Raw genomic sequence first — 15,478 nt, 5'->3', positions numbered from 1 at the left:
CTTGAATTTAAAAGAAATGCTCTTTATAGGATAAAATAAATTGAAACTCTTAAAGATATAAGTTGTTTTACCATCGCTACTATACAATTGCCAGTTCCCACTTAACATCCCTAGTGCTCCAAAGCTTCCATGTAGTGAAATAAGAATCTAGCTGAGAGCTAGCTGTCTATGGACTCCACAGTGTAAGGCTTGAAATTTTTGAATTTTGTTATAATGTGTGCTCATAAAAGGAAAATCAATTAATTCATCATTGTTTTATATCCTCAACATAGTGGTTCACATATAACAATATGTTTAGCAGGATGGAAATCCTAATACTGCAACGTACTGTATAAATGAACACTCCAACTACACAAAAGACAAGCCTAGAGAAGATCCACGACTGCTGACATGCAAAAGAAACACCCAAAAAATGGTAAGAGAAAGGCGGAGGAAATTTTGGCTCCAACAAAGTTTAGTTCGCCTAGGACTGGGAGAGAGCAAACGTCAATAACCTCGAATTTTATAAATCATCCTAGTCTTAGCGAAGCTTTGTCTCACTTGGTTTACTACCCCTAAATGCTGAAAGGGAGAAGAATGACCTTGTTCCTGAAAAAAAAAGTTGGCAAAAGAAGATTGGAATTCAAACTACAAAACATACAGTCCCAAATTGAAAAGAAAATGAACAATTATTCCAGAAAATAAGGGAAAGGAACTACGGAAACTTCAACAGAGTAAGGAAGGTGGAAATTGACCTTTAGTAGTGGAGGCAGCAGCTGAGACACTGCCCTTGTGCAATTTGTGGGCATCAAACGTGCTAATGCCTGATTGAGCTGCATACACAAAATGCACAGTACTCTGATAATGAGACTCGTAAAGAGTCTGGGAATGGTAATATTTATAATTATTTTGGTATTTCCCAGAAAGTTGAGCAAAGAAGAGACAACAGATAAGCTACAGAATAATGTGCCACAAGCATAAAAGCAATTACTTCTATGCTTTAGACCCATAACCATCTAGATTCTATCTATACGAGAAACACTGAAAACAGTTTGACAGAAAATAAGCATGTAATGATTATGGCGGAGAGAAAATATACCAGATGGAAGCTCATGAAAATCCAAATGATTTTCATAGCCATCAGTCAACAATGTCTTTTGTTGCTCATATTTCTTTGCATGAAGGGCAGCCTTTCGCAGTAGATTATCAGAATTTCTCTTATTAATAACTTTTGATTCTTCTGCATCATCCTCTCCTTCAGAAAAGACTGATGGGCTAGACCAACCAGTTATATTTGCATCCCCCTTACTCTTCCGAGCAAACTTCAACAGTCTCTTCAATCCCTTGGGTGCATCTTTCTGATTGACCATTGCAGGCGGATTTTCAGCATTTCCCCATTCAGTAGTATCGCCCTCACTACTTTCTTCTTGCAGCATCTGTGACAGAGAGTGACGGACACGTGGACTTGCCGATCCAACAGGTGCAATGGTGGTTGAAGATTTAATTTCACCTGTTTTCTCATCACATTGGTTAGGCAGGTCCTGATGCTCTTCTATTTCCACCCAAGCAGTTGGTGAGATGGCTGATTCTTCGTCACGTTGGAAAGAACCGGGAATATTTTTTAAGCCATCATCAAAGTCAGGAGCAAGTTCATCATCGCTCCCAATCACATCACATTTCTGATGGTCATTTAGTTGTGTTTCTGACTGAATAGCATCATCACAATGATCCTGTGATGAAACATCCTGATCCTGATGCTCATTCACCAAGACAGAAGCATTAACAATCACATCACTCTCTTGAGGATCATTAGAAATTTCAGTGTTTTTCAAAGAGTCCTCTAACTGAAAAGGATTTTTGGGCTTGTTAACAAGACCAGCACTAGAGGTAAATCCTGAACCTTTACGTAGATATGGCTTTGATTCCAGAGGAACTACACTACTTTTCTTCGTCACCTTGTTATACAAACTAGGCTTCGCTAGAAACATACTGGAAGAGTCCCCAGGAGCTGCTGCAACTGTTGTCTTTGTTGTTTTGCTGCTTTTCATCAAAGTTTTTTGCTGCTTCTCATTCACACCCACTAAACCTCGTTTATCAGTCTGGGTTGCCTTCACATTTCTTCGTTGTGGCTGGGAACTTTCCACTTTAGAACTTGGTCGAGGTACTGATTGTGCTGACTGAGGATTCCGCCGTGTTGGTGTAGTGCCAGCAGAAGAGATTCCACCGGAAGTTTTAGCTGGTGATGTTCCTGTTGTTCTCGGAGATGGTGTTGAAGGCCATGACTTACGAGTAGCAGGCAAGGGGGATGTTCTAGATGAAACCTTCTTTGCAGTTGAAGGTTTTGTGGTTTCCTTCCTTTTATTCGCAGGCTGAGAAGGATTCTTTAGTAACTTTTGGGAATTCTTAACAGATTTTTGGGTTTTTGCCGGAGGATCCTTTTTACAAAAATTATTCACGGTTGTGGAAGCCATTTCTGCTTTCCTCTCTTCAAGAATTTTCTGCATTGCTCTAAATTTTGCTTCTTTTTCAGCACGCTTTCCAGTATTCTCTCCTCTAAGTTTTTCATCCCTCTTCTCCTTGTAATAGTCATAAAATCCACCTCTCTGCTCTGGAGGCAGATTTTGTCTGACTTTCGTTTGAGGCTTCCAACAGCTATCAGGCTGATTTTCCATCACTTTTTTGAACATTTGGTTCAACTCCACTTCCTTCTGTCGACTCCATTCAGCTGAGCCTTTTGGCTTCTTGTTAGCTTCCTCTTCATGGATTATATCTGTTACCTCTTGAACATCTATTGGACTACATGAGCTCTCTTCCAGCCTTTCTAACTTCAGATCAGCAGTCTCATTGATGTTTTCTGCTCCAGTCCTAGTAGCTGATTCCAAATTAACTTCTGCTGACCTCCGTATGATATCACTATCAATGACATTATCAGGAGGCTCTGCAACAGGATATTCAGAAGCATTCTGTGATTGGCATTTGGAGGAGGATTCACCCATACCTGTACTCCATCTTCTCAATACAGACTTACTAGGACCAAGAGAGATATTTGTTAATGAGTTCTTTTTTGGAACATCAGTAATCTGATCCCTTTGTTTACTTTCAAAAAGATTTATTGCATCTTGAACACTCATACGCCGAACATTATTCTCAGGTTTCTTAATGTGTTCAGATCCTTCCTCTTCACTATCATCTGAAGCTACATCTCTTTGAGACAATATCTTTTCTCTAGCAGGAAAGTAACTAAGGCTCTTTATGGTCAGAGCAGGGGCTCTACGTGAGCCACTCCTCCCTATTTGAACCCTTCGCATAGGAGATGCTGACCGTCTAGGCGTTGCAGATCTTGTAAGAGCTCGACTTCTTTCTGCAGACATTTGATTCTCGTCACATGAGTCAGAAGATTCCTCACTTTCTGTCTGACGCTCAACCTGGGCAACTTTTGCTGGTGAAACACCGTATTTAACCGGTGCTTCTGAACTTACTAGCTTTGATATTTGTTTACTTCCATCAGTCTTGTTTATGCTGCCATTAACTGAAGCACGAGCAGATGAAGACATTTTATCATCTGGGGGATCTGCAATTTGGTGCTTTTGGCTCAGCTCTAGAAACATGCACAAAAAATTCCTGCAGTAGATATTAACAAGATTATTTGTTGCTTATAATTCATTTCATCAAGTGTTGTAAAAATTTTGGGAGGTAAAAGAAGATTGCAGTTACAAATTCTTTGGGCAAATTATGATTTAAAAGATCCATGCACTTTTCTTTTGGAAGGCAACTTACTTTACATCATTTGCCCCAAAGTTTTCAGAAAAATTTGCCAGATGAGAGATTTCTTTGTAGGAACAGGTTTCTCCAACCACCTGGTTAAAAGCTGCAACTAACTCACTTCTTAACGCTGTAAGTCTTGATTCCATAGCACGTAAGAGCTCATTCCTAGCAATACACTTTCCAAAGGTTGGTTGGATTTGCATGAGAACTAAAACAGACTAACAAACTAAATATATATTATATTAATATTAATATTAATGGAGTGAACATACTTTGAAGTTTCTGATGATGAATTCTGGACTTCGAACTGCCGAGGTCAAATGCATATATTAGTGGCCATAATAAAAGTATGGTGAAGTATTATGTAGAATCATAAGATCAACTTCTAACGGACCTAGAGGAAAAATTGACAAAAAAAGTTGTAAAGAATGGCATTTACTTTGGATGTTGGGACCATGTCTATTGAGTTGCATATATCTGTTCAACAAGGAAAGAGAACAATTAAAACTCTCGAGGCTTTTAGATACCAAGGCCGCAAGTGCAACACAGAAAAGAGACACCACTTATGTCCTCAATCAGTTGAAAAAGAAGAAACCTTAATCAAAACAATACTAAACAGAGAATATATCAAGGTAATGAACAGTGTCCGACTTTAAATTTCCTTGAACATGAGATTTACCTTTTTCGCTACTTTGAATATGATCTTGATGACCCTGAGAAGATGAAACTCTTGTTAGTGAGGAGAGCTCATGCATACTTAAATATCCAGACACTTAGAAGACATGATATTTACCTGAGCATATAGAGAAAGATGAAACTTTCTGGCTTCCTCCAACTGAGACATCTCATCTTCAATAACTTTAGCGGTATCCAACAAATCCGTTGAGCCAACAATATATAGGAATCTGAGAAAGTACAAGGGGTGAATGGAAAGTGGGAATTTCCAACAACAAACTGAGCAGAATGAAAAAATGTAAATAAAACGATAAGAACCTGGTGAAAGTAGATTTAGTAAACCAGGCGGCAGTGTTTAGATTGTGGGGTGGTTGGAGTTTGTAGTTAGCATTGGATCCTTTGGTGTACAAGTTGTTTAAACCGGGTAAATGAGGCAAAAGATTTTGTAGAACCCCAACAGTGAGTTGTTCTACTTGGTTGTCACGACATGTAAATGCCTCGAACCTAAAAATAGAGAAATTGATTGAACATGACATCGAATGAATTCCTCTATATTCCATGACAAATTGACAGGCAGATGCAGATTGAAGAAAAAGAGAGAAAGAAGAACCTGTTTTGGGAAGGCAAAATCTGAATGGTGGCGTTATCTAAAGGCGCATCTCCGTCCATATCTGGTGGTTTTGTCTTGTCTTATTTCTTCTTCTTACCCAACAAAAAAAAAAAAAAGTAAGTACGAACTGAAATGCTGCTTAGCTTAAATGAAGTTTCAGTAGCAGGTGCAGGTGCAGGTGGATTATACAAGACGGATCTGAAGAAAAGCGAAAAACAAAAGAATGCGCACTACACTTTAAAACACACAAGACAAGACAAAGAGGGAGGGAGGGGATGGAGAGCACCGACACCTTGACCTTGACCCCTTTCACTTTCACCTTGTTATAGTAGTAATTGCAATTGTAATTCTAATTATGACGGAAAGAAAGAGAGTGAATCGAGAAAGAGAGTGAATCGAGAAAGAAAATGTACTTCGGATGAAATACTAACTGGAAATAAGTTTTTTATTTTTATTTTTAATTTTCTAATCTAACCCTGATCTAATTTTATAATAAAAGAATGTTAGGCATAGATATAAATTATTTGAGTTTATAATTTTTAAATATTAATAAAAATTTTAAGTCAACTGCATCTAACTTTTAGTTTATATTTTATTGTGTTTTTATGGTAAAGAAATAGTAATAATAATGTTAGTTACGATTATTATTACTAATAAATTGGGATCCAATAATGCTAATTGTAATAGATGTAGTAGATAAAAGTTGAATTACTTGAAAACAAAAACGGGCAGAGTAAAAGATAGCGTGAAGATGAAATAAAAGGAAGAAGAGCAGTCCAGTTGGCAGTGTCCCGCGTGTGGTAGAGTGGAGATTACAGGCAAAGGCAGTAGGCGCGTTTCTTCATCTACCCTAGTAATAATAATTACTTCATCATTACCAAGCTGTTGTCGCCAAAGCCACTCGCGTCAACTCACGCTCCATTACTTCCAACTCAAATCTATTTTTTTTTTTTAAAATCAATTTGCTTCTACATCCTTTTTCTTTATTTCATTTTTGTTTTTTTTTTTCCCATCTGCCATGGAGTACCTCATTTTTCTTTGCTTTTTCACATTTCAAGTACAATTTAAATCTGAAAAAAGTGCTCAAAATTTTGAAATTTTTTATATGCAACAACCAAACAATTTGAACGTCTAGCGATATAAAATATAAATAGTAAATAATAAATAAAAAATAGATAGGAGCTGATGAAAAATAGAAAAGTGCAAAGCACGCGAAGAACCCACGTGATCATAATAATTAATTAATGATCTTTTATTATTATTTTTTTATAGTTTATAATATAGTACGATAAAAAATAATTTAATTTATATTTTTTATATCCAAATATATTATAATATATAATTTTTATATAAAAAACGATAAATATATAAAATTTTAATGTTTTACTGGTTGTAAACCCACGAATTATAAATCCACCTTGAACATCATTGTTGTCTTGGCTTGACTGGCCATTCGTAAAGCACATTCGCACGTTCTCTTTCCCTGTGTCCCTTGCAACTTGCAACTTCCATTTCCATCCAACACATTATAACTCTCAACCCCCACACGCCACGGAATATCTGATTCTTCATCTTTCCTCCTTCTACTAATACTAAGCAATATCTATGCCCTCCTCATCTCATCTAACACAAACAAACAAACAAACAAGCAATAGCAATGCATACCAAAATGTTACAGACCCCCTTCTCCCTTTCTGCTGCTCTTCTTCTATTCCACGCTTGCTTTGCTTTGCTCATCATTCAAGTTAAGGGATTCAAAAGACATGCCTTCATTACATTCATCCATTCATAGTCGAAGACGGGGCATAGAGCCCAGCAAATGCTTCACTCCATCCCTCCCTTTAGTGATTTAGCATATTACCCCAAATAAAATGCATCTCCATCAACATCATAAAATCATAATTCATACATAAACCAACAATTTACACACTCCCACACAGCACCAAAAATCAAAGCAAGAAAATAACTGAATTTAAAACATAAACTAAATGAATTGATACAATTAACACTTAATAATGGTACAGTTTCATGTCATGAGTCTCATAATGCCCATTCACAACCAACTCAACCTCCAGCAACTAAAATTACATAAATTCTAATGAAAATCAAACCATCAGTTAGACCACACATGAACTAGACCATGCCTATTACCTGTATAAATCTCATTGCGCTCTTCATCATAAAAAAGAGCAGTGATGTCTTCCAGTGCTTCTGCAACCGTGCTTCTAATCCTGGATGCAGTGCTCTGCTTCTTTGATCTGCAACCACACTTGACACTGCAGCTGCATTGTTTTTCCACAGGGAAACTGTTGCTTGCTCTTATTTTAGCAAGACATTTCCCAGTCAATATATTGCTGATATTAATGGATCCTGCCACACCAGGGACGTAAAAAATTCATTAGAGGCACATATATCGGTGAAACAAATCCAGATGAGATCTTTTCCACACTTTCCATGTCTCTACAAAAGCATACCATCACATCCTCCCTATTCCCCCCTCCCCCTCCCCCAACTCCCCATTTCCCTTTCTCTCCTCGCTTTAGTTGTTATACAGTAAATTTGAACATGTACATTTCCCTTCAAAACGACCAAGGAAACGATGAAAATTTTCCACAATCCAATTGAAAAAGCTAGCCAAGCCCAAAAAACCCATAAAAACACATAATTTGCCAAAAAGCCAACAAACAATAAACATAGAACAACTCAACAAGCCTTTTTAAATCATTTTTTAAAAAAAGAAATCATTAAGATACCCAAGCAATATTATAGAGCCCTTTACAATGTAATGCAAAATTGATGATACAAAAAACCCTTCAATGATGTATTAAATTTAATGTTTACTGGATAGTATTCTTTTGCAACTGGTGGTTTCTACTTTTTATTTCTATAACCTTTATGGAAACAGTTTATCAAAATAACAAGCTAAATCTGAACTCAGATCAAAATTTCAAATGGACAGAAAGGCTATAGCCAAAATACTATTTAAAGGAGAGATACAGTTATCTATAGGAGGAAGAGCAGCTAGGAGATTCCTAAGAAAATGTAAGATGGAATAAGTTTTTAAAGAAAGAAAAAACAAACCATTTCCTTCAGACAATGGATCATCAGAATCAGCCTTGCAGTAAGAGATAATAAGATCCTGATCACTTGTGATGTATATATTATTAGTGTTGCAATCAGGATGCCACAAAAGGTGATCCTCAAATGAAGTTACAAGTTCTCCACGGAAGTTCCAGACGGCCACCGTGCGATTTCTAAATGTAAGGAATAACTGGTTCTCATACAGAAATATGAATGCTGACGGGGTCATAAACTCATTTTTGCTAACTTCTGTTAGCTCAGAATTGCGGACCTGCACAATGACAGTTTTGATTTTTTTAGCTTTAATAAATGCATAAGATTGCAATAAATTGACAATGATACTGACATCAAGAATTTGGAGGTTTTCATTTTCCTGCTTCACAAGAAGCTTTTCATTGAACTGTTCAATGAAATCCACCTTCTTATTCCGGTGAAGAAGATGGCTAAAAGATTTCAGAACAGTACCATCCTCTATTGAGAGAATCTTAAGAGGAACATGGCCACCAACTTTAGTGAAAATCAATAACATGATCCCTGGACTGTCAAAAAAAAAATGATGGAAACAAAGTCAATTAATTTACGTGACAAAATCAAAAGCAAACAAGTTATGGGCATCATTTGATTTTTACTCTCAGTACTTTCTTTTGCTTCCAGGAGAAAGGAGAAAGCTTGTTTGGACTAAACAATACTTACAACAGAAGAATAAAGAAAATCAGAAAGGTTTTTCTTTTTTCTATCAGTGAGTTAATCTTTATTTTTGTAGCAAGAAGATATAACCATCATGAAAGGAGCATTACCTGATCTTAATCTCTTGAACATTTTTATCCGATATTGAGTATAACATCGTATAATTTTTTAGGTCAAACACCTTGTATATGCTGATTAAAAGACAAAAACAGTATGTCAAAACTCATGAATCTAGTTGAGGATCCAATTATTATATTTTAGCACAAAAGCACATTCATATGGATGATTACTTACCTATCCTGTGCAGAATATGTGAGTACCTTCCCATTTACATCATCAAATTCTACAAAACCAGGCCACTTCAGTGACTCAGATTCAAAAAGGGCAAAACCAGCATCAGGTTGACCTCTCCGTATGTATCTGTCCGTCAAACAGAATTGTTTCAGAAAGAAAACAAATGCAAATTACAAATTACAAATTAAAAATTACAAATTACAATGCCCAGATGCAGTATTTCACGTTTTTCTTAGATTTTTTCCCTTTTTCTCCTTTCGGCTCAAATTGGGATAAGATAAGTGTTGTAAAGAGGTTAAAAAAGATTGACATACTCAATCCTTGTGCTTCTGCATTTCAAAGAGCTGAAATTGTCTGAAGCGTAAACTGAGACTGTGATAAGTGAGTCATTGTTTTTATTATAAAACAAGCTTCTTATAACCTCATCAGCAGTGATGTTTAGAAAGCATATTCTTTGATTAGTCTCTGCATCCAAAACAATAAAATATCAAAATTCCCATTCTAATTATTGATGCAAATAGAAATAGGCAAGCCCATGCAAAATAAGTTTAGAAGTGTGAAACACAGCTCCTACCTCGGCTAAATGCCGCACATACACCAGACTGGGCAAGAGCAAAGACAATGTCTCGTGCAGCTACAATCTCTATAATCTTTGACCTCTTCCTCAGAAATGGTAATACCATCGAACAATGCCCTTTTGGATCATGAGTATCATATTCCTCCTATATAGTTTTGCAACATATCACCAACAGGAATTTAATAAAAAAGCTCAATAAGAACAGCAATGCAAACAGATTTGTCCCCGTGGCTACACAAATAAAAGATAACCCATTGACCTTTGAAATTAATCTTTTCCTTGATAGACTTCCAACTAAACAAAAGGAAAGAAATGCCCTTTTCTATCCTGCTACTTAATGTAGAATAATACACATATAACTATTCAACCAAAGGTGAACTGGTTCAAATAGCAGGAATGTAACATGTTTGTCTGAATGCCAGCAAATGCAAATAAAGCATCTACATTTTGATTTCAACCTACGTATTTGACCCTACATTTCTTAATCAAAATTCTCAAATAAGCTTCATCATTCATGGAAATTTTGAAATCAACATCAGGAATCTTTTGACAAAAATACTCCACCGTTTCAAGCTTTTGTCTTTTACTATTAATCATATTAAAGACCCCTTTTTTTTATAGATCATATTAAAGACTTAAACAGCCATAAATCTAAAAATATCAAATTTAAAAAAAAAATGAAAGTAGATCAGGTTTGCAACGATATCTCATAAGGTAACATTGAAAGGGTAGGCAATATACTCTAGTTGTATATTATAGATCAAAGCCTGTGAATATGATTAGAACAGAAACTATTAAACAGATAATATGTATCAAACTAATTTGAGCACTAATGATGCAACGCTAGATCTTTCTTTGTTCCCTCCCACCAATTTGCAACTAGGGTTAAAATGTTCAAATTTCCTTAGATTGATATCTGGGAAAAAAAAAAAAAAGGAAAACAAGGTTTGGACTTGGAAGCATGACGGAGTAGATACATCAACTGAAACTGTATATTAGAAAGCAGAATTCTCGTGCAATTTGAACACCCAAAACAAGAGGAAAAGAAAAATAGCAAAATATATGGAAGAAAAATTGTGAAATAATAAAATAATTAAAGGAGTAAGGTTAGGTTAAATAAGTAAAAGAAAGAACCTGCAAGCGGATGTTGCGGAAGCGCTCCTGGGCATCGGTGATGGAGAAAGCACGATGTCGCTTGGAGCAGATTTCTCTTCGTTGAAGCTTCTTGACGCTGTTAACGAAGCCATCCGCTCTCCCTCTTTTCTTGGATGCGACTATTCTCCGTCCACTGCAAGGCCTTGGGCTCGCCGCTATTCTACGCCCACCATCCATATCTTTTTGTTTCTCCTTTGTATCTACCTAAACTCTACTTAAAACCCTACCTCTCCAAATACCCAATAGCCGCTGCTGCTGCCCATCAAATTAACGGCCTCCTCCTCGAATTCTAGGGCTTGCTTATTACTACCGTGCTGACCCAAAGATTATCTTCCAAAAAAAAAAAACTCTCTGGCTTTTCTCCTTTTTTCTTTTCTTTAAAGTAAGAAATCGACGGAATAAGTTTTCCTAGTCTAGTCCTCTACAACACAATTCTGTCTCAGATGCTAGTGAGAATGGCTTCCGATCTGCTTTTCAATTTTCGAATTTGTTGCTATCATATTAATATATTATTAGTATGATGAATATATATATCCATCTGATCTCTGTCAGTCGACCTGTTTCGAAAGTTACTGTACTGTTTTCTTATATTTATTAACATTTACAATTTACAGTTCCTCTTTCTTTGGTAACTTTTTTTTTTTTTTTGGTTTCGCAGTATTGTAATACTGCGATTGGGCCTAGGCTTTGGAATTGGACTTCTATCTTCCATGTTCACTTCACCTCTCCTGCCCAACTTACCACTAATCCATTTTCTTGCCCCAATTGATCTTTTCTCTACAACTGGAACCTTTTTAGAGTTTGGATGAAAGTTTTCTTGTTTGTGATGATTTTTGTCAATGTGATTATTGAATTCAAAGATCTGGTTTTTGCAGGTAATGAGAAAGGACTTGGTCTCATGGACCATAGGACTAATATTGCATTATTTGCTGAAGGACGCATCTATCCAATAGAATCAAAACAGCTGCCTCTAACGCCCCCTCCCTTTTTCACGGCCAGATAATCTATTTCAAAGTAAAACATTCCATGTACATATTCGGTGCCACATCCTACAAACTATTGCAAACCCATCTCTAGGTGAACCTAGCTATCCATCAACTTCTGGACCCACCTATCGTCCACCTCCGGCCACCTTATAATGTTGGTTACATTCCCACTTTCCTCCCAAGAACAGATCATCTAACAGAGACTTATTTGATTATGTCATCATCTGCCGCTGCACCTGGATGAGGGCCGAGACTTGGTTTTGCAGTGGGAGTAGGAGCAGGAGCAGTGGCTGTTGTACTTGGGGTTGGCAACTTATGTAAACTTTGTAAACTCGTCAAATTGTTGTGTATGCATCAATTAACAAATATGTAACTTCGTTGAAAAAGATGAATTTGAAGGAAAAACTTTGAATGAGGCACTTGCAAGAAGCTTTCTTAAAAACAATAATTCTCCCACTAGATGTAAATGGTTATTAGAAATGTTATCCTATACAATACTCAACAACGAACTAATTGCACTTCAATTTTTCTTTGATCCCTCTTGAATCATGAACCAAAAAATAGAGTACAAGAAGAAGAAATGTTGATTTGATCTTGATAAGATGAAAAGTTGTTTGAGACTATGTATCATTTATTTATATTTATCTATCTATCTATATAAAAAAGTGTAAACTTTAAAAATGTTAATAATAATTGACCTAAATACTCTTATAAATTTTTAAATTAACAAATTTATTCTTAAATATATAACTTTTATTAATTTATTTAAGTTTAATTTAAATTAATTAAAATTAAAAATAGAATTTATGTGAAATTAAACTATTTAAAATTTTAAAATTTTAATTTTAAAAGTGTTAAAAATGTTTGACTAAAATATGCATAGTAAATTCATTATAAATTTTAATTTAAATGAAAATTTTTATTAGTAAACTTTTTTTTTATAATTAGACTAAAAAAGTACTAAAATTAATTTACTAAAATACCCTTAATAAAATTTTAATTCCAAAAATATTAAAAGTGATTGATTAAAATGTCATTAGTAATTTTTTTGTAAATCTTAATTTAAATGACTTTATTTTTATTATGGAACTCTTTTTTTTTTTTTTTTATAAGTAGAATGATTTTTTACATCAAATAAAAATACAAACAAAACAATATCAAAGCTTGATGTGCATAGGAATAAAACAATTATATGAAATTTGTTTCTTTAGTTGTAAAAACAATTGTATATGTAATTTATGTTGATAAATAAATTAATTAAAGATAATCATAATTAAGTAATTTGATCATTTACTTTTTTTATTTGAATATATTATTTTTTTTATTTTAATATATTACCCACATATGTATGTTAATTATTTCATTATTTATATGTTTTATAGGTTGATCATTTGATTATTGATAACTTAATTAAATCTTTTTAGTCTCTTAAAATAATTTTTTAATATATTATTCATACAATTTAGTTTGATTTTTATAATTAATTTCTCTTTTTTATTTTTTCTTTTAGAATTTTATAATTGTTATTTTCATAAATAAAAATTAATATCAAACCAAATGCAAATTAATTGCATCTCCTCCACCAATAATTAGCTCTATTTGATTCATTAAACACTTTAATTGGACTTTTAACTCGTAAAATTAGATGATTGAGGAGGTGGTCAAACTTTCACTAACTCAGGATTGGGTTGCATCAAATTGCCATAAGAGTTATTCATCTTGATTGAAATAATAATTGATTTAATTTTCTTTTAACTTTTATCTTAATATGTATATATATGATTAATTTATATCTCATGATTATTTTATTTTTCTTAATTATATTAAATTGCTTGCTTTTTTTAGGTCATTTAGGTGGTTGAACGACCTTATATAAATTATTCTAAGAAAAAAATTATCAAGTAAAATAAAATTAATTATTTCTGGTGAATTCTTTTAATGTGTGACAAAATTCATTGTAACTATCTTTTGAACGTGTTTATATCAAAAATACATTTATTCATGAAAATTTATATTGTTAATACTGCAAATGAAATCATTACAAATTATATAGCTATTATTTAATAAGTTTGTTATTCTTAAAATTTGAAATTTCTTAAGAAAACATAAAAACATTAAGGTTAGAAATTTATTTTATTTTTTTTAAAAAATATATTTTAATATTTTTATATAATAAAAATTTTTAAATAAAAGAAAAATTAAGTTTTTAATCGATATAATGTACAATTACATTCAATTGATGGAAGTACCAAGGGAAGATTATCTTACGTAGAAAAATGAAATGCAAGATTGATTGGTTATGTATAACTCCATCTTCTCCTTATGAAATTATGACAAAGAAGGTTAGTGTTATATAATGTGTCAATAATATATATATATATATATATGTAGACAAATGTATTGATTTCAAAATTTTTAGGGATTAATATGAAACTCTTTTATTAGAAAAAAATATTGTATGCTTTTTTATTTTCTTCTTTATGTTAGTTGAATATTCACTATTGTATCAAAATTTTTACAGAATGTTTGGATACATATAAATAAAGGAAAGGAAAAGAAAGGAAAAGAACAGAAATGCAAGTTTTTTGAAGGAAAAGAAAAGGTACATGTACTCTTTATTTGAATAGTTAAAATTAATAAAGAAAAAGAAAGGAAATGAATTCTAACAATCATTATTTGAATAAATAGTGAAAAAGAAAGGAAATAATTTATTATAATATTTTTTCCAATTATAACATTTTTTTTATAAAGCAACATATAATATACAAATATATCTTTATACAACCTAGCTTGTATAAACAAAATTTTCTAAACAAAATTAAGCATGTTTAATATAGTAAAATGTATTAACTAGTTATTGATTTACTCTTAATTTTGTGTTTAATTCAATCTTTAATTTACTCTAACAATAATTTGACTTGTTTTGTTGTTAAAACTTGAAAAATCATAAAATATTTATAAATTGTAATGTTATATAAAATACTCATAAAAAAAATTATTTTTGTAGGAAGTGTTAGTTATATAATCAAATATAATCTCATAATAAAAATATGGATATAATAGTCTTTTTATAAAAATAAAAATTTTTTAACTTTCCTTCCTTTAACTTTTCCTCCAAATTGGGGTATTAAAAAAGTGAGGATTACAAGGGAAATCAAAAGATATTAAGTTTTCACATCTTTCATTTTCTTTACTTTTCTTGATTTTCCTTTCCTTTCCTTCCCCTCCTCTTAAACCAAACATAGTGTTAAGGTTATCATATTATGTAATATTTGTTCAAAACAATTAAAACTTATCAAATTAATTATCATTATTACATTTATATAAAATATTATTATAAATTATAATTTAATTAAACTTAAAAGTGATTTAAAGGTATTTATTAGGAAAATTTATTTGATAAATCTTTATTTAGTTGTGTATTAAGTATTTCAATCATTTTGAATTTTGACTTTTTATAATTTCGAGTTGGATTTTAGACTTTGGATCAGTGATCAATTAGATTGAGTCAAGTTTTATTATGAACTTTTATTCATAGTATACTGAATTATTCATTCATGTAACAGAATAAATTTGATTCAATAATTAATGTATGCTTCTCTTTGTTTAAAAAGTTGGATTTAAATCATTCTAAATCTAAATAAAAAAGTATACTTAATTACTTATAAT

At 32.8% G+C, this 15,478-nt stretch overlaps 2 protein-coding genes across 6 annotated transcripts; both read right to left on the bottom strand.

Annotated features, from left to right (window-relative positions):
* Positions 1-229: 229 nt before the first annotated feature.
* LOC111298832 (uncharacterized) lies at positions 230-5,488 on the bottom strand. Of its 5 annotated transcripts, none has more exons than XM_089743519.1 (11): positions 5,322-5,488; positions 5,030-5,121; positions 4,738-4,923; positions 4,538-4,649; positions 4,424-4,457; positions 4,184-4,221; positions 4,017-4,051; positions 3,757-3,909; positions 1,079-3,600; positions 735-812; positions 230-588 (listed from the first exon to the last, which is right to left on the bottom strand). In XM_089743519.1, the coding sequence occupies exons 2-11, from the start codon at positions 5,086-5,088 to the stop codon at positions 521-523; spliced, it is 3,285 nt and encodes a 1,094-aa protein (XP_089599645.1). In that variant the 5' UTR covers positions 5,089-5,121; positions 5,322-5,488; the 3' UTR covers positions 230-520. The 5 variants fall into 5 exon arrangements, with proteins under 5 accessions (XP_089599645.1, XP_089599646.1, XP_089599644.1 ...); XM_089743520.1 differs by having other exon boundaries at positions 5,264-5,421; XM_089743518.1 differs by having other exon boundaries at positions 5,030-5,118; positions 5,322-5,416.
* Positions 5,489-6,978: 1,490 nt separating this feature from the next.
* LOC111294466 (uncharacterized) lies at positions 6,979-11,326 on the bottom strand. The gene is made up of 8 exons (XM_022887775.2): positions 10,803-11,326; positions 9,666-9,813; positions 9,406-9,556; positions 9,092-9,217; positions 8,908-8,988; positions 8,457-8,649; positions 8,111-8,381; positions 6,979-7,399 (listed from the first exon to the last, which is right to left on the bottom strand). Exons 1-8 carry the CDS (start codon positions 10,998-11,000, stop codon positions 7,143-7,145), a joined length of 1,425 nt encoding a protein of 474 aa, XP_022743510.2. The 5' UTR covers positions 11,001-11,326; the 3' UTR covers positions 6,979-7,142.
* Between the last annotated feature and the right edge of the window lie 4,152 nt (positions 11,327-15,478).

The sequence above is a fragment of the Durio zibethinus genome, chromosome 14 (assembly GCF_047325235.1).
Source record: "Durio zibethinus cultivar Kanyao isolate XHJ-2024 chromosome 14, ASM4732523v1, whole genome shotgun sequence".
NCBI classification, from domain to species: Eukaryota; Viridiplantae; Streptophyta; class Magnoliopsida; order Malvales; family Malvaceae; genus Durio; species Durio zibethinus.
Note: the sequence above shows the minus strand (reverse complement) of the source record. Positions and strands in the feature narration are given on the sequence as shown.